The following is a 17,894-nucleotide window of genomic DNA, read 5'->3' as shown; positions in this document are numbered from 1 at the left end:
GTTAAACGAGAACTATTTAAGTTCTTAAAGAATACGTAGATAAAGAATCTATAGTATGTTTTTTTTTTTAATACTAATGCATTTTATTGCAAGTGTGGTTGATATAGATAACAAACAAGTAGCCCAAAAAGAAAAAAAGAAAAATAGATATCCACATATGTATAGTACACAAAAAGTTGGATCAATTAAATATATAATAATTAGCCAAAAAGAAAGTAGAAATTAAACATGTCCATGACTCATCCTGTGTCAGCAGCAAATAGGAAAGCATTATGGTTTCCTAAAGGCAGCTGACACCAGGGGGCGATACCTAGTGTATAAACAGGCAACAGCATTTCTATTGAATTTATTGCTTTAAAACATCTAGAACAATTGATTCTTTGTGGAATTTTGTTTATAATTTTAGGGGATTCACCGATTGAATGAATAAATGCCAAAATGGAGCTGCCAGATTTGAATGTAAAACAGTTCCATGCAGATTTCAGTTGCATTTATTCAGCAATTCTACTTGGAAGAACAGAGAACAAAATATTACAGAAAGAAGCAGAACTTTACATGTATCCTTTTATATATCTGACGCATAATTTAGTTTTAATATTGGGTACTAGGTTACAGGGGCATTTTGAAAAAGGGGTGGGGTTCAAACTATGTCCCCTTTCAAATGCATTGATCTTGCTAAAAAAAATGGGGGTTCCAATCCCCAGAAACTCCCCTGAATCTGCCACTGGCGTACCATTTTTATTGGCAATTTAAGTTAACAATATGAGCAGCAATTAAATATGGCCAACAAGTTTGCTAATTAGTACTACAGATAAGATAAGATAAATTTTATTTCCCAAATTAGGTCCCAAGGGGGCATTTACACATAACATATATAATTGATACATCATACAGTATTTTACTTGAAATAGTGACATTTGTAGTATCTAATTTAACCCTTTCCTCCATAATGACGCCTTTTGACGCCACCCCCTTTACTCCATAATGACGCCTTTTGACGCCTGTGTAGTACCTCAGTTGAAACACTTCGACTACAAAGTGTCTGCAGTTGACTTAATAAAGTTTGTATCCAATATGAAAAGGAATATCATAGGAATATCTGACTTAAATTTATTTGATGAAATAGTTGTTTTTCACAATGCTTTAATACTTCAAATCATAAGTTCAGCATTTTATCAAAAAAATCCTATGCGAATCAAGTATGCAAAAAAAAAATTTCAATGGAGGAAAGGGTTAAGTTAAATAATCATTAATACAAGGCATTTTTTTAATCTGTACTTCACCGCAGCCATTGAAATAAGCTATTTAACATGGCCAATACAAATACTCATTTATACTTATTTTTGATACAACTACAATACTTGCTTTAATGAATTGATATTAACTACATGTAACGTAATTCAAACAGTCAATGGCGGTTGCTATCTTACACATAAAAAAAAATAGGATAGAGACCGCCATTGACAGTAAAACTGCGTCCCACTCACTAAACAAGCCCCTGTGTACCATGGCAAACATCTACCTTATCAGTGGCATATTCAGGGGAGGGACTGGGTTCTGATTTTTTTTTTATAATCAATGCATTTGAATAGGGACATATAGTTGGATCCCCCTTTATCCTGGGTTGGGAACCCCCCTTTTTGAAATGGCTAGATCTGCCCTTGATTAGAATAAGGAATATGGATTTAAACTAATTTAAGAAGACATTTGCAATAAAAAAAAAAAATTGCATTTAAAAAGGATACGAGGGAAAACATCTACCTTATCAATTGTGTATTCAGGGGAGGGATCTGGTTTTTTTTTTGACAATCTATGTATTTGAATATAGACATATAGTTGGATCCCCTCTAAATCCTGGTTTGGGAACCCCCCTTTTTGAATGGCTGGGTCCACCCTTGTTTAAAATAAGGAATATGGATTTAAACTAATTTAAGAAAATAAATCTTTGCAATAGAAAAAAAATGTGCATTTAAAAATTTGTTTACTCAAATTTTGTAATTTCTTATAGATTACATGTAAGGCATTTATTGGTCCTGAACTAAGGATATTCTCAGGATATTCACAGGATATACCAGGATTATCCCAGGACTTACTCAATGCAAGCCAATCTGTAAATCCTGACATCAGGATTATTTCCAGAAACCAGGACCTGATGAATCCTGAGCACAGGATTATCACAGGATTTTCTACTAGGATATTTATGGTCTGTACGGTCCCTGGATATCCCTGGAATATCCTTGTTCCAATACCGTCCCATGTTTAACCCTATCTCAGGATCAGGATATCTCAAGATTGCCCTGTGATTTTTCTCAAGATTATCCTGAGATATCCTGGGGATATCTTGTGATATCCTGCACCATTTTCGCAAGGGAAGTTACAAATTATTTCTATATACATGCAGGTATATATAAGAATAGACCAATTTGTTTCCAGGTTGTCAGAAGCTATACTAAACTCCAGAAAATAGAATAAACCATGTGGACCAGAAACTTTTGTTTTGATATAACAGGACCACTTAGTGACTTTACCGAACACAGTGGACCTACCTGAATAATTAGTGTGGTCAGGACTCTGGACTGACTGACTGGATGCTAGTTTAATGAGAACACACTAAATTAATTGTAACCTCTTATATCATATAATATATATAGATATTTCAATAAATAATTAAGTTGATCATAGTCTCTCTGTTAAGTCTTCTTTTTTTTGGGACCTTTAAAATTTCTGTTGGTATAAGAAATGTGCTATATTTTTTTTCACCAAATTTGTGGTTGTGAACTAATCTATTATATATAAACTACAAATCCACTGCCCACACTTTGCTTCATGAACATGAAGGAAATGGCATCCCTCAGTTCAACCATCTGTCCTGATAATTATTACATCAAGCAATGAAATATCATCAGGCCATTAAACCCTAAGAATCCAGGAAATAAAGTGGATACTAGATCTATAAGATAATTAGATTGGTCTTAATCATACCTCAGGCGATAGTTTTCCCAGAATTTTATGTTGTATACACGGATATTGGTAGTACATCTGTCATATAGTATGTGTAGGGTTGCTCACAGATACACAGAAAAAATATTGAAATGGTTTAACACAGTATTTGCTCATAATTCAGACTGGTGTATGTTGGTAAATCCTTCCAAGATTTCAGTAGCATTTGAAAAAAATATTAAAAGATGGATAATTTGCACCTTTATGCATTTTACTACATACTGGTAAATTATTTATATTTTTAATAAATAATTGGGATTGATTGATAGATTGGTGTATAACATTCAGTCCAACTTTTGAATTAGCATGCATAGCAGAGAAATAACTAATACCAAATTTCAAGTCTGTTTTGACCTTTATGCTTGTTGTGGCTACCAGGATACTGTCTATAAGACGAATAGCTAGGACAATTCTAAATCTGGAAAAATAAATTGGAGTTAAAAAAGACATAAATGTTAAGATGATTTTTTGTCGAGCCTTCGACTTTAGTCGAAAAAGCGAGACATAGCGATCCTACTTTCCGTCGGCGTCTGCGTCGTCGGCGGCGGCGTCCACAAATATTCACTCTGTGGTTAAAGTTTTTAAAATTTTAATAACTTTCTTAAACTAAACTGGATTTCTACCAAACTTGGACAGAAGCTTGTTTATGATCATAAGATAGTATCCAGAAGTGAATTTTGTAAAAATAAAATTCCATTTTTTCAGTATTTTACTTATAAATGGACTTAGTTTTTTCTGCCGGGAAACATTACATTCACTCTGGTTAAAGTTTTTAAAATTTGAATAACTTTCATAAATTATCCTGGGTTTGTACCAAACTTGGACAGAAGCTTGTTTATGATCATAAGATAGTATCCAGAAGTAAATTTTTTAAAAATAAATTTCCATTTTTTCCGTATTTTACTTATAAATGGACTTAGTTTTTCTGCCGGGAAACATTACATTCACTCTGTGGTTAAAGTTTTTGAAATTTTAATAACTTTCTTAAACTATACTTGATTTCTACCAAACTTGGACAGAAGCTTGTCTATGATCATAAGATAGTATCCAGAAGTAAACTTTTTAAAAATAAATTTCAATTTTTTCAGTATTTTACTTTTAAATGGACTTAGATTTTCTGCCAGGAAACAACACATGCACTTTGTAGTTAAAGTTTGAATTTTTTTAATAACTTTCTTCTTTCCTATACCATTTTGGATTTGTACCAAACTTGGACAGAAGCTTTTTTATGATCAAAAGCTAGTATCGAGAAGGAAATTTTGTTAAAATTTTGTACCTGTGTATCTGTATTTTACTTATAAATGGACTTAGTTTTTCTTCCATTTAACATTACATACAGTCTGCAGTTAAAGTTTTAAAACATTTATTAGATTCATAAACTATCTTGGATTTTTACCAAACCTGGACAAGCTTTTTACGATCAAAAGATAGTATCAACAGGAATAATTTTATTGATTTTTTTCCTCATTTTTGTTGAGCCTGTGATTAACAGCAAAAGTAGGCGAGACACTGGGTTCCGCGGAACCCTTACAAATTTTTTATATCTCTGTTTGTTTTGGTTCAAGAAATTTAAATTCCATCAAGTACTGTGAAGTTGAAATTTTGTTGTGCTACAGTAATAATAAGCTCTCTTTAAAACTTTGAATTTAAATTACAAACCTTTTCATTGCTGTGAATGAACTGACAAAAAGCAGTGTGTATTGAATTATTATATATATATGAAGTGTTCACTTTTTAAATTACAAGTTTTCTCCATAAACAGTGAGGGCAGAAGGGATTTTGGACTCTTAAATATTGACCTGTAGCTGAGGCTAGCCTATAGTGTTTTGTTTATAAAATAAGCTTCTAAAACAAACAGATACAGAAATAATCTTAAAATTTGTTTCTAAAGAATGTTTAAGAGGAAAATTGATAAATTCTTTTGAAATTCTTCTAGTTTGGCATAGCAATACATCATTGTACATGTATAACATACAGAAAATATCTTTCAAGGTCAAGAAGATCAAATTGTTTACATTTCTAAGGATATAACAACAAATGCAGACATTTATAGCATATATTTATTGTGAACTTATCATTCTAATATGATATGATCAATACCATCTGGTAACCCATTGATTGTTAATAGTCCTCAAATTAGGATAAAAATAATAATTTCCTAGCTTTATGCTTACATCAGCTGTTTTCCATGCTTGATTGGGTTTAATTAAATTCGGTTCAGTGTGATACCAGTAAGATGTTTGTCACATGTTAAAAACTGGTGCAAAAAACAGATAGATGTTTTTGTTATGGTGGTAACAGATTTTTACACATAAAAGAATGGTGTGAAAAAAGTCCAGGTTGTTTCTATTGTGTTTTATAACATCGTTATTGATTTGTTTATATGAATTTAACAGGTTTGGGAATGGGTGTTATTTTTAGGATTAGGTTTAGAATTTTAACACAAGGCATTTTCACAAATTTCTCTATGAAAAAAAGAAGATAAATTGAGTATGGGAGGAGATTAGGAGGGTGTTTCATAAAAAAAATTAAATATCAAAATCAAAAATCCTATTCAAATAACTTGTCTTCTCCTGCATCACTATATAATTATGATTAAATCCAAAAATTTCCAAATTCTAGACTATTTACTGACGATTCCTGAATGCCCATGAATAGACCACTTTCGAGTTCATCCCTCACCGGCAAAAACTCGTCAATTATACACGCCTTTATGACGTCATTTACCAGATAGAGGGGCTCGCCTGTATCCCTGCACTATTTACGTTCATCAAGCGTCTTAGTGATCGTCTTTGTGCAGGATAAACTAGAAATAATGGTTGCTCTGTAGGTACTTACTGACATTTCCCTAATGACAGCAGTGTTGATTGTCAATTTTGAGAATTCAATTTGCCAAATAATTCTTACAATATAGAATTATAGTTTTCCAACCACTCGCTCAACATTGGAAGGAAGTGACGACGCCCCTAATTGCACAAGTGACGATGATAAAAGCGCGTATAATTGACGAGTTTTTTCCGGTGACGGATGAACTCGAAAGTGGTCTATTGATCAGCTCAATCTTGAATTTCTAAAAAAAAAGTCATCCAACTCCTCAAAGTGCACCAATGAGGAAAAAAATAATTAAAAAAAATTAATTTAAATTTATGCTACTAGAATGATTTTTATGGTGTTAAAGGGATATTTCATACTGTTACTTTGTACTGTTATTAATGTTTGATAGCTAAAATAGCTAATGATGTGTGATTATTTAACACAAGTTTTTTATTCATTAAAAATGGTGTTAGTACAGTAATTGTATATAAGCTTTGATTTAATGATGGTTAAGAGCTTAAATGACTGATTTATTTATAAATTGTATTTATAGAACTTCAATGTTTCCAAACAGAGAAAAATACAATGTTCTACATATATATGAGGGGGGGGATAGGACCTTTATCAGAACTCTGGGATCAGGTGTTTTTAAAGCTTTGTAATTTCATGATTGATCCTTTTGGGATTCAGGATTATTTTTTTTTGAATATTGGAGGACATGGAGGACTTCAGGATTTAAATTTATTCAAATTTGAAACCTCAGGATTTTTTGTTTTGAAGCCCAGGATTTCGAGATAAGAACCCCTCCTACCCCCATCATATATAATACAGCAAAAGTAAACGGTATATAATCATGGGTTATTTGAAGGCTATTTTAAAATATAATTACATAAGCATGATTAGGAAGTAACAGATAAAAAAGTATAGAGCATTATTATAATACAGATATTTCTACCAATAACATTAAAAATTCAAACAATAAGATTTGAAATTTTATTAAAACTTGATATATCATACAATGGAGAATAAAATTACCGGGGTGGGGCAGCCATTGTTAGAAGGGGGTCACAACCAAGAATAAGGGGGGGGGGGGGGGGGGTGTCCAACTATATGTCCCCATTTAAATACATTGATAGTTAAAAAAAAAGGGGGGTTTCCAACTTTTGAACATTACAATAGTTAAGAAACTAAATCCTGTACTAAAGTAAAACTATCAATTGAATATATTTAAAACCTATTAGTAAATTTCGGTAAAATAAATCACAAACACAAACAGTAATTACTGTTCAATCTGTTGCCATAAATAGACTTGATAGCTTTTCCATTTGTGAAACCTGCTGCTTCATTGTGGCCATTTTTTTCCATGGATGAATAATTTCACACACTTGTGTAATAACAGTAACAGATTTTGTGTTGGGCAATCAATATCTCTGATTTCCTTACTTGATTTTTTAGGGTACAAAGAATGTAGGTGTTAAACCATTTGAATTAATTATTTGCCTTGTAGTAACATTTATAAATATCCAGTTGTGGACCCAACTATTTTCTATAGGCAATAGAAACATATTTCAAATATTGCATCTGAGCTGTCTCAAAATTATTTTAAAGTTTTGGCACAAATTCCATCTAAATTTTAGAAATGTTTTATCAGCTCTTACTCAAAATATGGACAATATATATGTATACATTTAATGTACATGTGAAGGGGTTGTTCATTACAATTTGATAGATTCAGACATTTTTTAGATGTATGAATTCATGACCCCAATTATTTTTTTAACATGTAAATATATTAGCTTGGCGAAATCACTACTTTATGTATGAATTCATGACCCCAATTATTTTTTAACATGTAAAATTCAGCTCCCTTCTTATTTTTCATGCATAAAAGACTAAAGATAAAAATTAGTATTATGTATTATTATTTTTAGTTATACACTGTCCTAAGTAGGGACTACATTCAAAGACCGATAACTGTGTTTGAGGGACCTGCAGATATTTTCTCTCTAGCTAGCTGTACTATATAACATAATTGTTACATTGGATCAAGTCAAGTGTTATTAAAATATCAAACTAAGATATCAAATTAAGCTTAAAAGAATTCTTACATCATACAGTTATGAAAATATGTTTATATATAGATATTGACATATATATTGGACATTGAACAGCACTTTTATTAAAAATCCATATCAGCTTTCTTATTAAAGGCTGGGGTATAACATGGATTTTACATTATATTTCCCTGATCTTGTTGAAGTCTTAAATACAAGCAGGTAATCAGGAACATTGAATTTGGTTTTCAGTAGCAAGAGTGACAAAAGTCAGGAGCCAGTAATTCAGAAGCTGTCCTTTGTTACTGTGTTACACATGTAACATACTAGTGTTTGTTTTTCATTCATTATTTTGTACATAAATTAGGCCATCAGTTTTCTCTTTTGAATTGTTTTACTTTTGCCATTTCAGGCCTTTATAACTGTCTATACTGTATTGGCTTTGCTCATTGTTGAAGGCCATAGAGTGACCTAGAGCTGTTTATTCTTTGTCTTGTGGAGAGTTGTCTCATTGGCAATCATACCACATCTTCTTTTTATAATTAATAAAACTTCTAGGACTTTTGGGAATAAATTTAGAGCTTGTTATGTTGTATAGACTGTATATAATTTTGCTCTTTCATGTTTCAAGTGTTGCATTCTTAGCTTTTGGTCTTTGGTTTGACCTTAAGCCTCTGTTTGATCCCTTGAGGTTGTTCGTTTCCTCATGTTTTAATGTAATAGACACACAGTATCTTATCTTTTATTGAGCTTGTATGTTTCTTTAAAGTTTGATTGACAAGTTATTAGTCTTTTGAAGTTGTAGGTTTCTCTCTTCATCATAAGTTCAACCTGATTACCTTCAAATTGCAAGAGAAAGTAGAAAATGCCAATAAAAAGCAAAAACCAATTTAAAATGTAATTTCTAGTCTTGTTTGTTTTTCTTAGTTTTGTAATTAAATCAATACAATATATAAATAACACATAGCTGAGAGGGTGAAAGAGCAGATTGGTACCCCGAGAAAACATTGTCAACATTTTCAAAAAAGTTGTTTTAAATTTGTATGTTTCTTTAAATTGGTACTATCTGAAATGAAAAAAATCCTATAATAAAATTTTCTTAAACTTTCAAAAAAGAAATTATTTAAAGACATGAAATAGTAGATAGCTATTGTTTTCTGTCTTGAGTACATTGTTACTACCATCTATAATTATACCCCCGCTTAAAAAAAAATGGAGGTATAGTGTGTTACCAGAGGCGGATTTAGGGGGGGGGGGCCCTTGGGGAAAAAAATTGGTTGCTTATACAGGGAATCACTGAAGCGTGACTGGAGTGGGTCCCTTTTAGGCAGTCAGTGGGCCCCTACTTATGAAAATTTCTAGATCCGCCAGTGGTTACCTCTGCATCTGTCCGTCCCATTTAATTTCTTTTGTTAAATTCAATCACATGATATCATGTTTCATTTTATCATTTTATTGATCATTTGGTCCGGTGACATTAAGAAACTGTTATACTTAAAAGATATTTATATATTTTATTTCTGAAAATTGGACTCCCATAAAAAAACCTGGCAATCATTGTTCCGAGTAACATCTGGTTTGTCAGAATTTTTTGTAAAACATTTGATTGTGTAACACACTGATTTTATCATGAATTAATTTCCTTTGTGTCGTATGAAACTGAAAAAAAAACTAATGTTTAAACTGATACAGATGTTTTGTACTGTCTTTGTTCCATTAATTTTATGCTAGTATATACATGTATATACAGATTTAAAAAAAAAATTGTAGTCTTTGTCTCCGAATAATCTCATGTTGGTACATATTTTTTCATGAATTTATTGTCTTTGTCGAGGACTAATTTGTGTAGATTATTGACAAGAATTAGTCAATACTTGTAAAAAAGAATCATGTTTGTTATGTTATGTAAACTGGACACATGCATTACTACTATCAATAATACTTTATAGCAATAAGAATAGAATAAAAAAAGTTTCATGTGTGTAATGATACTTAGAAATTTTTAAAGATGTCTTTGAAGAAAAAAAAATGACTAAAAAAAAATCTATTTTTCTATTTTTCGTCATAGAAAAGCATTGAATACATTGTACTAGTATTCTCATCTTTGTTTTAGAAAAAAAGGCTTTTTACTAACTCCCCTCCCCCTCCCCTTTTCCATCTCACACACAGGACCTTAAATTGTGTTTCTTTAATGGTCATGCAGCTAATAGATAACATTCCATGGAATAAGCATTAATTGAATTAATGGTAATTATATGAAACAAACTAATACTCATGAGACACCATGCAATGAAGATTTGATATTCATTTACAAATAGCAAGATAAAGCAATTGAACTATTAAGCATGTTAAGTGGGGTTTCCTATAAATATTACTTTAATAGGTTTATGTATTAACCTATTAAATAAACCTGAAAACTATAGAGGCATAGCAATTAATAATAGTATTGGCAAACTGTTTAACATTATTTTAAACACCAGACTTGATAATTTTCTGTCTGAAAACGGGATTATACATCAAACTCAAATTGGGTTTTCTAAGAAATCCAAGACTTCAGATCATGTCTTCGTTCTAAAACAATGCATTATTGGTAAATATTTAAATTGTGGTAGCAAAAAACTATATACATGTTTTGTGGACTTTCGTAAAGCCTTTGATAAAGTGCTTCACGTTGGTATCATGTTGAATTTGTTAGAGGGAAATATTGATGGCTTTTTCTATAGAATACTAAATAGTATGTATAACAATGACAGACTATGTGTGAGGGTAGATAATAAAATAACTGATTTTTTAGCTCACCTGGCCCGAAGGGCCAAGTGAGCTTTTCTCATCACTTGGCGTCCGGCGTTCGGCATCGTCCGTCGTCGTCGTCGTCCGTCGTCGTTAACTTTTACAAAAATCTTCTCCTGAAACTACTGGGCCAAATCAAACCAAACTTGGCCACAATCATAATTGGAGTATCTAGTTTAAAAAATGTGTGGCGTGACCCGGTCAACAAACCAAGATGGCCGCCACGGCTAAAAATAGAACATAGGGGTAAAATGCAGTTTTTGGCTTATAACTCAAAAACCAAAACATTTAGAGCAAATCTGACAGGGGTTTAATTGTTTATCAGGTCAAGATCTATCTGCCCTGATATTTTCAGACGAATCGGACAACCCTTTGTTGGGTTGCTGCCCCTGAATTGGTAATTTTGAGGAAATTTTGCTGTTTTTGGTTATTATCTTGAATATTATTATAGATAGAGATAAACTGTAAACATCAATAATGTTCAGCAAAGTAGGATTGACAAATAAGTCAACATAACCAAAATGGTCAATTGACCCCCTAAGGAGTAATTGTCCTTTATAGTCAATTTTTAACACTTTTCATAAAATTTTTCCACTGAAACTACTGGGCCAAGTTCATTATAGATAGAGATAATTGTAAGCAGCAAGACAGTTTATTACAGTAAGATTTACAAACACATCACCATCACCAAAACACAATTTTGTCATGAATCCATCTGCTTCCTTTGTTTAATATTCACATAAACCAAGGTGAGCGACACAGGCTCTTAAGAGCCTCTAGTTACTTTGTGTGATTAAATGCTTGTTATGAGCCCTATGATTAGGAAATAAAAATATCTTTATCTTTATCCCTTTATCTTTATCTTTAACCCTCATATTCAATTTGAAGTGAGTTAGGTGCAAATAAGTCACAAATACTTCTAAAAATTAGAAGATGTGCAGGGGCAGATCCAGCCATTTTAAAAAGGACAAAGGGGGGTTCCAACTACATGTACCCATTCAAATGCATTGATCGTCCAAAAGAAAAGGGGGGTTCCAACCCCCGGAACCCCCCCCCTCTGGATCCGCGCCTGATGTGGTATGATTGCCAATGAGACAACTCTCTGCAAGACACAGAAATTAACAACTGAAGTTCATGGTTTGTCCTTCAACAATGATGTATCTTTTCCTCTGATCATATCTGAACAAATCAAAGTTAATTTGTTTCAGATGAACTGAAAACTATTATCTCTGAAAAGTCAGCTCTTTATAATTAGTCAAGTAATAAAGATTATATACATTCAAGAAGGATTAAAACTATGGAAAAAGAAATGATAGACAATTATAGTTATAAGCATCATAAGTGCTAGGAAATTGTCATAGATTTTTCCTTAAATAAGAGGATTAAATGTAAACATTATCAATTGTTATCAGAGGAAGTATTATAAGTCCAAACAAAAGATTATAGACGGAAATATCACCCTATCATCGATGTTTAGACAATTATTATAGTGTTCACTTCCTATATTTTGTGTGAATTTTTTTAACCCATTTAATTGACATCAAGAATATATAAATACAAATATAAGGGATAGTTTTAGAATTATTTTTTTTATGAAATTTTAAAACGTCTAAAGGATAAGTATGTGTGTACCAAACAAATAAGAAGATGTGGTATAAGTGCAAATAAGACAACTCAGTCCATCCAAAGTCAAATGTGTAAAAAGTAAACAATTATAGGTCAAAGTATGGCCCTTTGTTTACACTGAATAGCAAGCTATGAAAAAAAACCCAAAATGACCACTGTAAAACAATTCAAACAGGAAATTGTTACAAGCAGTCTAATTTATATAAAAAAAGCTGAAAAACAAGAAAAGAGAAATATCTATTAACTACACGAACAATCAGCCACTTTTAAAACAACATTTTTTTGACAGGACAGTTGCATAAAATATGATAATAAACCATTATTAGAGAGTTGTCTCATTAGGTCAGTGGCACTCATACTCAATCCCGCTGCAAATGTTTGCACCTGTCCTAAGTCAGGAATCTGATGAACAGTTAACATGGTTAAGTTGTCGTTTGTTTATTTAATTTATACTTGTTTCTCGTTTCTCGTTTTTTTCTATATAGATATGACCGTTGGTTTTCCCATTTAAATGGTTTTACACTAGTAATTTTGGGGCCCTTTATAGCTTGTTGTTCGGTGTCTCAGCCAAGGCTCCATGTTGAAGGCCGTACATTGACCTATAATGGTTTACGTTTATATATTGTTATTTGGATTGAGAGCTGTCTCATTGGCACTCATACCACATCTTCCTATATCCAAATCTTATGTATTGTATATTTGTTGGTGATATTTTCAGTTGTAGCGGTAGTACTATCTACTACAATATTTGACTTATATATGTAATGATATGCTGTAAATTTATATTTAGAACGAATTATGTACAGATGTACATCTGATCATTGATGTCTTAATTTTACCAATCAGTCTTTTATTTCCTGAATATTACTCAAATATTTCATTTCACCTTTCTGCAACCTTAATTAAAAATTGTTTTGATTTTTTAGTAAAATATTTTGTAATAAAAAGGTTAATATAAATATAAAGGATTTGATTTTGTGCAGTCTAAATCTTTTTAATGTAAAAATTTATCATAAACTGAGCCATTAACATTTGGATATATAACTGGATCATACTGTACAATACTTTTATATAATGTCCATAGAAGTAGCATGCTCTATCATAGTTTATAGAATGTTTGGATTGGCTCTGTGGAATAACTGTTATACACAATTAAAAATTGGACTCAGGCTTTATGACTTTATCATATAATGGAATTGAGTCCTGGTAATGATAAAGAATACAGTACACAGTAGTGTTATAAACTGATTTAAACCAAATTATTATTGTCCAGGGAACATAATTTGAAATGAGGATATGTTATTGTGAAGTAATAAATGATAATAGAAAATTTCCAGCAACCTTTAGCTAATTTCTGATAATTTTCAAAAAAACATAATGTTATAATTTATTTATTGTAACATTTAACAAGGAGAAATGTCAAACAAATTTTTGTAGTCTAAAAATTAAAGTAGATAATGGTATGAAGGATAAGGGTGTACTACTAAAATAGGGCACTCATCCACCTTTGAATTACGGTAGAGAAATTCCATACTGAATAGTAACCGTTTTAATTGTTTTACATTGTCTTATCGGGCCTTTTATAGCTGACTATGCTATATGGGCTTTGATCATTGTTGAAGGCCGTATGGTGACCTATAGTTGTTAATGTTTGTGTCATTTTGGTATTTTGTGGATAGTTGTCTCATTGGCAATCATACCACATCTTCTTTTTTAACCTATAAAAGGCGCTGGCATGACAAAATGTGATATAATTCTACATTAAAAACCCAAACAGACTCATTTTATGCAGAAACAATAACTGAAAAAAATAAAATGGCAGACAGCAACCAACACCACTAAATTTCAAGCTCCTGGCTTTGGACAGCCACACTAATTAAAAGAATGTGTATTTGAGTGTGACTGTCTGTCAACCCAGTAATATTTCCTTGAATTTTAGATTGTTCTCTTATAGTGTACAAATGTGGGGGAAAAACTTTTTTGTTTTACTCGAATTTAGAGATAATGCTTTTTTATTGGCTCTCCCTGCTTCTGTATCACTATATGTTGCTCAGCTTTTCAAAAAGTTGGATGGTATGGCTTTGTGAACTAAACTTAAGACTGATAACATCTGATGTGCTTTTTTCAATTTTACCCCTTAACAATTTTACTGCTACATACATAACTTAGAGAGATTGTTATTATTGATTGACACCTGGAGAGGACTATTAAATTCTTTGGGTATGCTGAATCTAACTGTATTTAGATTTTTGTATTTAAAGATTTTTTGATAATCATTGGAAAGATAATTTAATATTTTTCTTCAAATGAATCTACTTCTTACAATTCTCGAACAGGAAAATATTCAATATCTTCAACTTTAGTTTTCATTTTATTTATAATTTCAGATCTCTAAATATGGAGAAGGAAAATGTAGAGCGAGAAAGAGAGAAAGACAAAGACAGTTTTATAGGGAATACTTCAGCAGAAAATGAGAGTAGTATGTTGATTTTAGATCTCAAATGTTTTACTGAATAGAGTAATGTATACCTGTAAAGTATAACCTGCCTAATGAGTATTCCAATATCCTGCTTTAACCGAAACATTTTGATGGTCCAAAAATATGTCTGTCCTTGCAGAAAACCCCTGAGTATACCGACACCTTGCTTTAAATCCAACATTTTTATGCCCCACCTAACATAGTAGAGGGGCATTATGTTTTCTGGTCTGTGCCTCTGTTCATTCTTTCAGTCGTCTGTCCGTCCGTTCATCCCACATCAGGTTAAAGTTTTTGATCAAGGTAGTTTTTGATGAAGTTTAAGTCCAATCCACTTGAAACTTATTACACATGTTCCCCATGATATTATCTTTCTAATTTTAATGCCAAATTATAGTTTTGACCACAATTTCATGGTCCACTGAACATAGAAAATGATAGTGCGAGTGGGGCATCCATGTACTATGGACACATTCTTGTTCTTAGTGTATGGGATTACACAGTTTATACTGTACATGATTTAGAAGGCTTGTTCAGATGTGCTTCTGGAATAGTTTACAGATTGAAATTTTGCATTGGTGATTCAGAATATTAGCTTTTGACCTAATTATTTTAAAGTAATTTCAAATGTTAACAGGTTAAGGTGGTACCTAACACTACAGGGAGATATCTCTTTAAAATCAGCTTAACATGTTAATTACTTTGTGTTGTTATTAGGGAATATTAAGCTTCTCCATGATCAAAATAAGTATTTGTCAAAATACTTGGGCTAGTATATAACCAGTGTAATTTTTCTGACAAAATGGTTGGTTCTAATTTTTTGAAATTTTTAACCATTTTTATTAACACTATTACATGTATTATATGATAAATACTTAAATTCATTGGATATTTTTTTGTTTTTCATTGTAGACATGCAGACCATAGATACATGTCAGGCGGCATTTTTACCGATAGGAGCCTCAGTTTCACTTCTGATCATGTTCTTTTTCTTTGATTCATTACAGATGGTCTTTGCAATTTGTACTGCAGGTAGGTTTTTAAGTTAAGAAAGGAAATAGTAGTTATTCATAATGCATATGATTAAATTAAAATTTATCATTGGTTGGATTTCTTTTGGTGTGGACATTATTAACCAATCACATTTGGAGTATGCTTTTGCAATTTTACCCAGAATGCATTAGATTTTGAAACAACAGATTAAAAAAATATTAATTGAAGATAAAAATTAAAACCAAAAATTTTATCTGAGTATGCTTTGGAGAATGCATTTATATTAAATTGTAAAACAACTAAATTTTAAATTAGATCTCAATCAATGATTTTGACAAAAATAACATGCATCATTATCCCAGTACTTAATTCACATGTTACAACAAAAAGATTACAGGAAAGAGAACTTTATATATACATATATTTGTCAACTGTTCAAACCTACAAAGTGAATTCAAAATGTCAGATCTCTTGGGAATTTTTTTTAGACAAAGATTTGTTATCTGGTCAGATAATTAGCTCTGTTTGATGATGATATCTTATTTGAGCATTTAAATTATTTATGCACAAAACATTTTTGGAGACTGGTCCTTCTAGTGAAATAAGGAGGGGGCTTCAAATAAGGGAAAAATATTTGTACAGTCAAGAAATATGATTATTTGTGAGCTCGTCAGGTTAATCAATTTCAAGAAATAAAATGATTTTTTACTATTTTACAAAATTTTCCTTTGATCTAATGCTACCTGATAATTTCCTTTCTCTGCACATTAGAGAGATATGAAAAATTATCACTAGATACTAAGGGTGCACATACCATTATCAATAAAATTAGCAATTACATCAAATGTAAAATTGTGATTAACAGATTATCATTGGTCATCTCAGCTCAATTGATTTTCTCACTTTAACCGTACTGTCTCAAGCGAGAAAATCAATATTTGCTGAGATGATCAACAATAATCCATAATTATCAATCTCGTTTTAGAAATATGAATAAAAAAAGCTTAATTGTTAGATAGTATTTAAGTTTTTAGTCTTCATACAAACACTTTTCTACATTGGTTAGAGGTATAGGGGGAGGGTTGAGATCTCACAAACATGTTTAACCCGCCGCATTTTTGCGCCTGTCCCAAGTCAGGAGCCTCTGGCCTTTGTTAGTCTTGTATTATTTTAATTTTAGTTTCTTGTGTACAATTTGGAAATTAGTATGGCGTTCATTATCACTGAAATAGTATATATTTGTTTAGGGGCCAGCTGAAGGACGCCTCCGGGTGCGGGATTTTCTCGCTACATTGAAGACTTGTTGGTGACCTTCTGCTGTTGTTTTTTTATTTGGTCAGGTTGTTGTCTCTTTGACACATTCCCCATTTCCATTCTCAATTTTACTGCATAATGAATGCTCTTATAAATCCATAAATGGATAAATTTTGGTGAACTTTTGTTCTGAGTATTATAGACATTCCATTATATCAGAAATCTAAATCAACTGTTTCCCAATGAAGTCAGACTTTTCGACAGCTTTATGCGGGTTTACTCAATACAAAGTCTCATCAGTTTAGAGTATTTTAGATTTATTGTGAAATTGCATCAGAAAATAAGCCGTTCAGATTAACTTTTGAAATCAGATATGTCTGACTGAAAGGCATTGTATGCGTAATGATTGCTATTAAGTATTGTATTCCTATTAGGAGTTTTTCTCATGTGATCAGTGTAAATGATAAATAATTTGTAGCAGAAAGATTATTTTTAGATATAAAAAAAAAAAAGTAGAAAAGGTGTTAAATAAAAATAAAAGAATCGTTAAGAAAAACATTTCTGTTTAATCTGGCTTGCTAATAAACTCTCTTACACCCATTTGTAGCAGAATGACTTTTTATAGATATAAAAAAAATCAAGAAGGTGTTAAAATAATAACAAAAGAATTGATAAGAAAAACATTTCTGTTTCATCTAACTCCCTTATACTCTTTTGAATCAAGGTCATTGAAACTCTTTCATGTTTATATTTAGTCAATAATTCAGTCACTGATGCAAAACCATGTGATCAAAATAAAGTTGGTAACATCTGATTTCCATAATTTTATCACATCTGGGGTCCTGTCATTTCCATAATTGTCTTGTAATTTGATATTTATTATTACA

The 17,894-nt window shown here is 31.4% G+C and overlaps 1 protein-coding gene across 2 annotated transcripts in view; it reads left to right on the top strand.

The window, feature by feature from the left end:
* Positions 1 to 17,894, top strand: part of LOC134681401 (signal peptide peptidase-like 3) — a 51,030-nt gene that overhangs the window by 13,903 nt on the left and 19,233 nt on the right. For both annotated transcript variants that reach the window (XM_063541011.1, XM_063541010.1), the window contains 2 exons: positions 14,672 to 14,763; positions 15,673 to 15,792. In XM_063541011.1, coding sequence (XP_063397081.1) covers positions 14,672 to 14,763; positions 15,673 to 15,792 — 212 coding nt within the window. The remainder of the gene's footprint in view (positions 1 to 14,671; positions 14,764 to 15,672; positions 15,793 to 17,894) is intronic.

This window comes from Mytilus trossulus, chromosome 8 (assembly GCF_036588685.1).
Source record: "Mytilus trossulus isolate FHL-02 chromosome 8, PNRI_Mtr1.1.1.hap1, whole genome shotgun sequence".
NCBI lineage: Eukaryota > Metazoa > Mollusca > Bivalvia > Mytilida > Mytilidae > Mytilus > Mytilus trossulus.
This window is presented reverse-complemented; position numbering and strand designations above follow the sequence as displayed.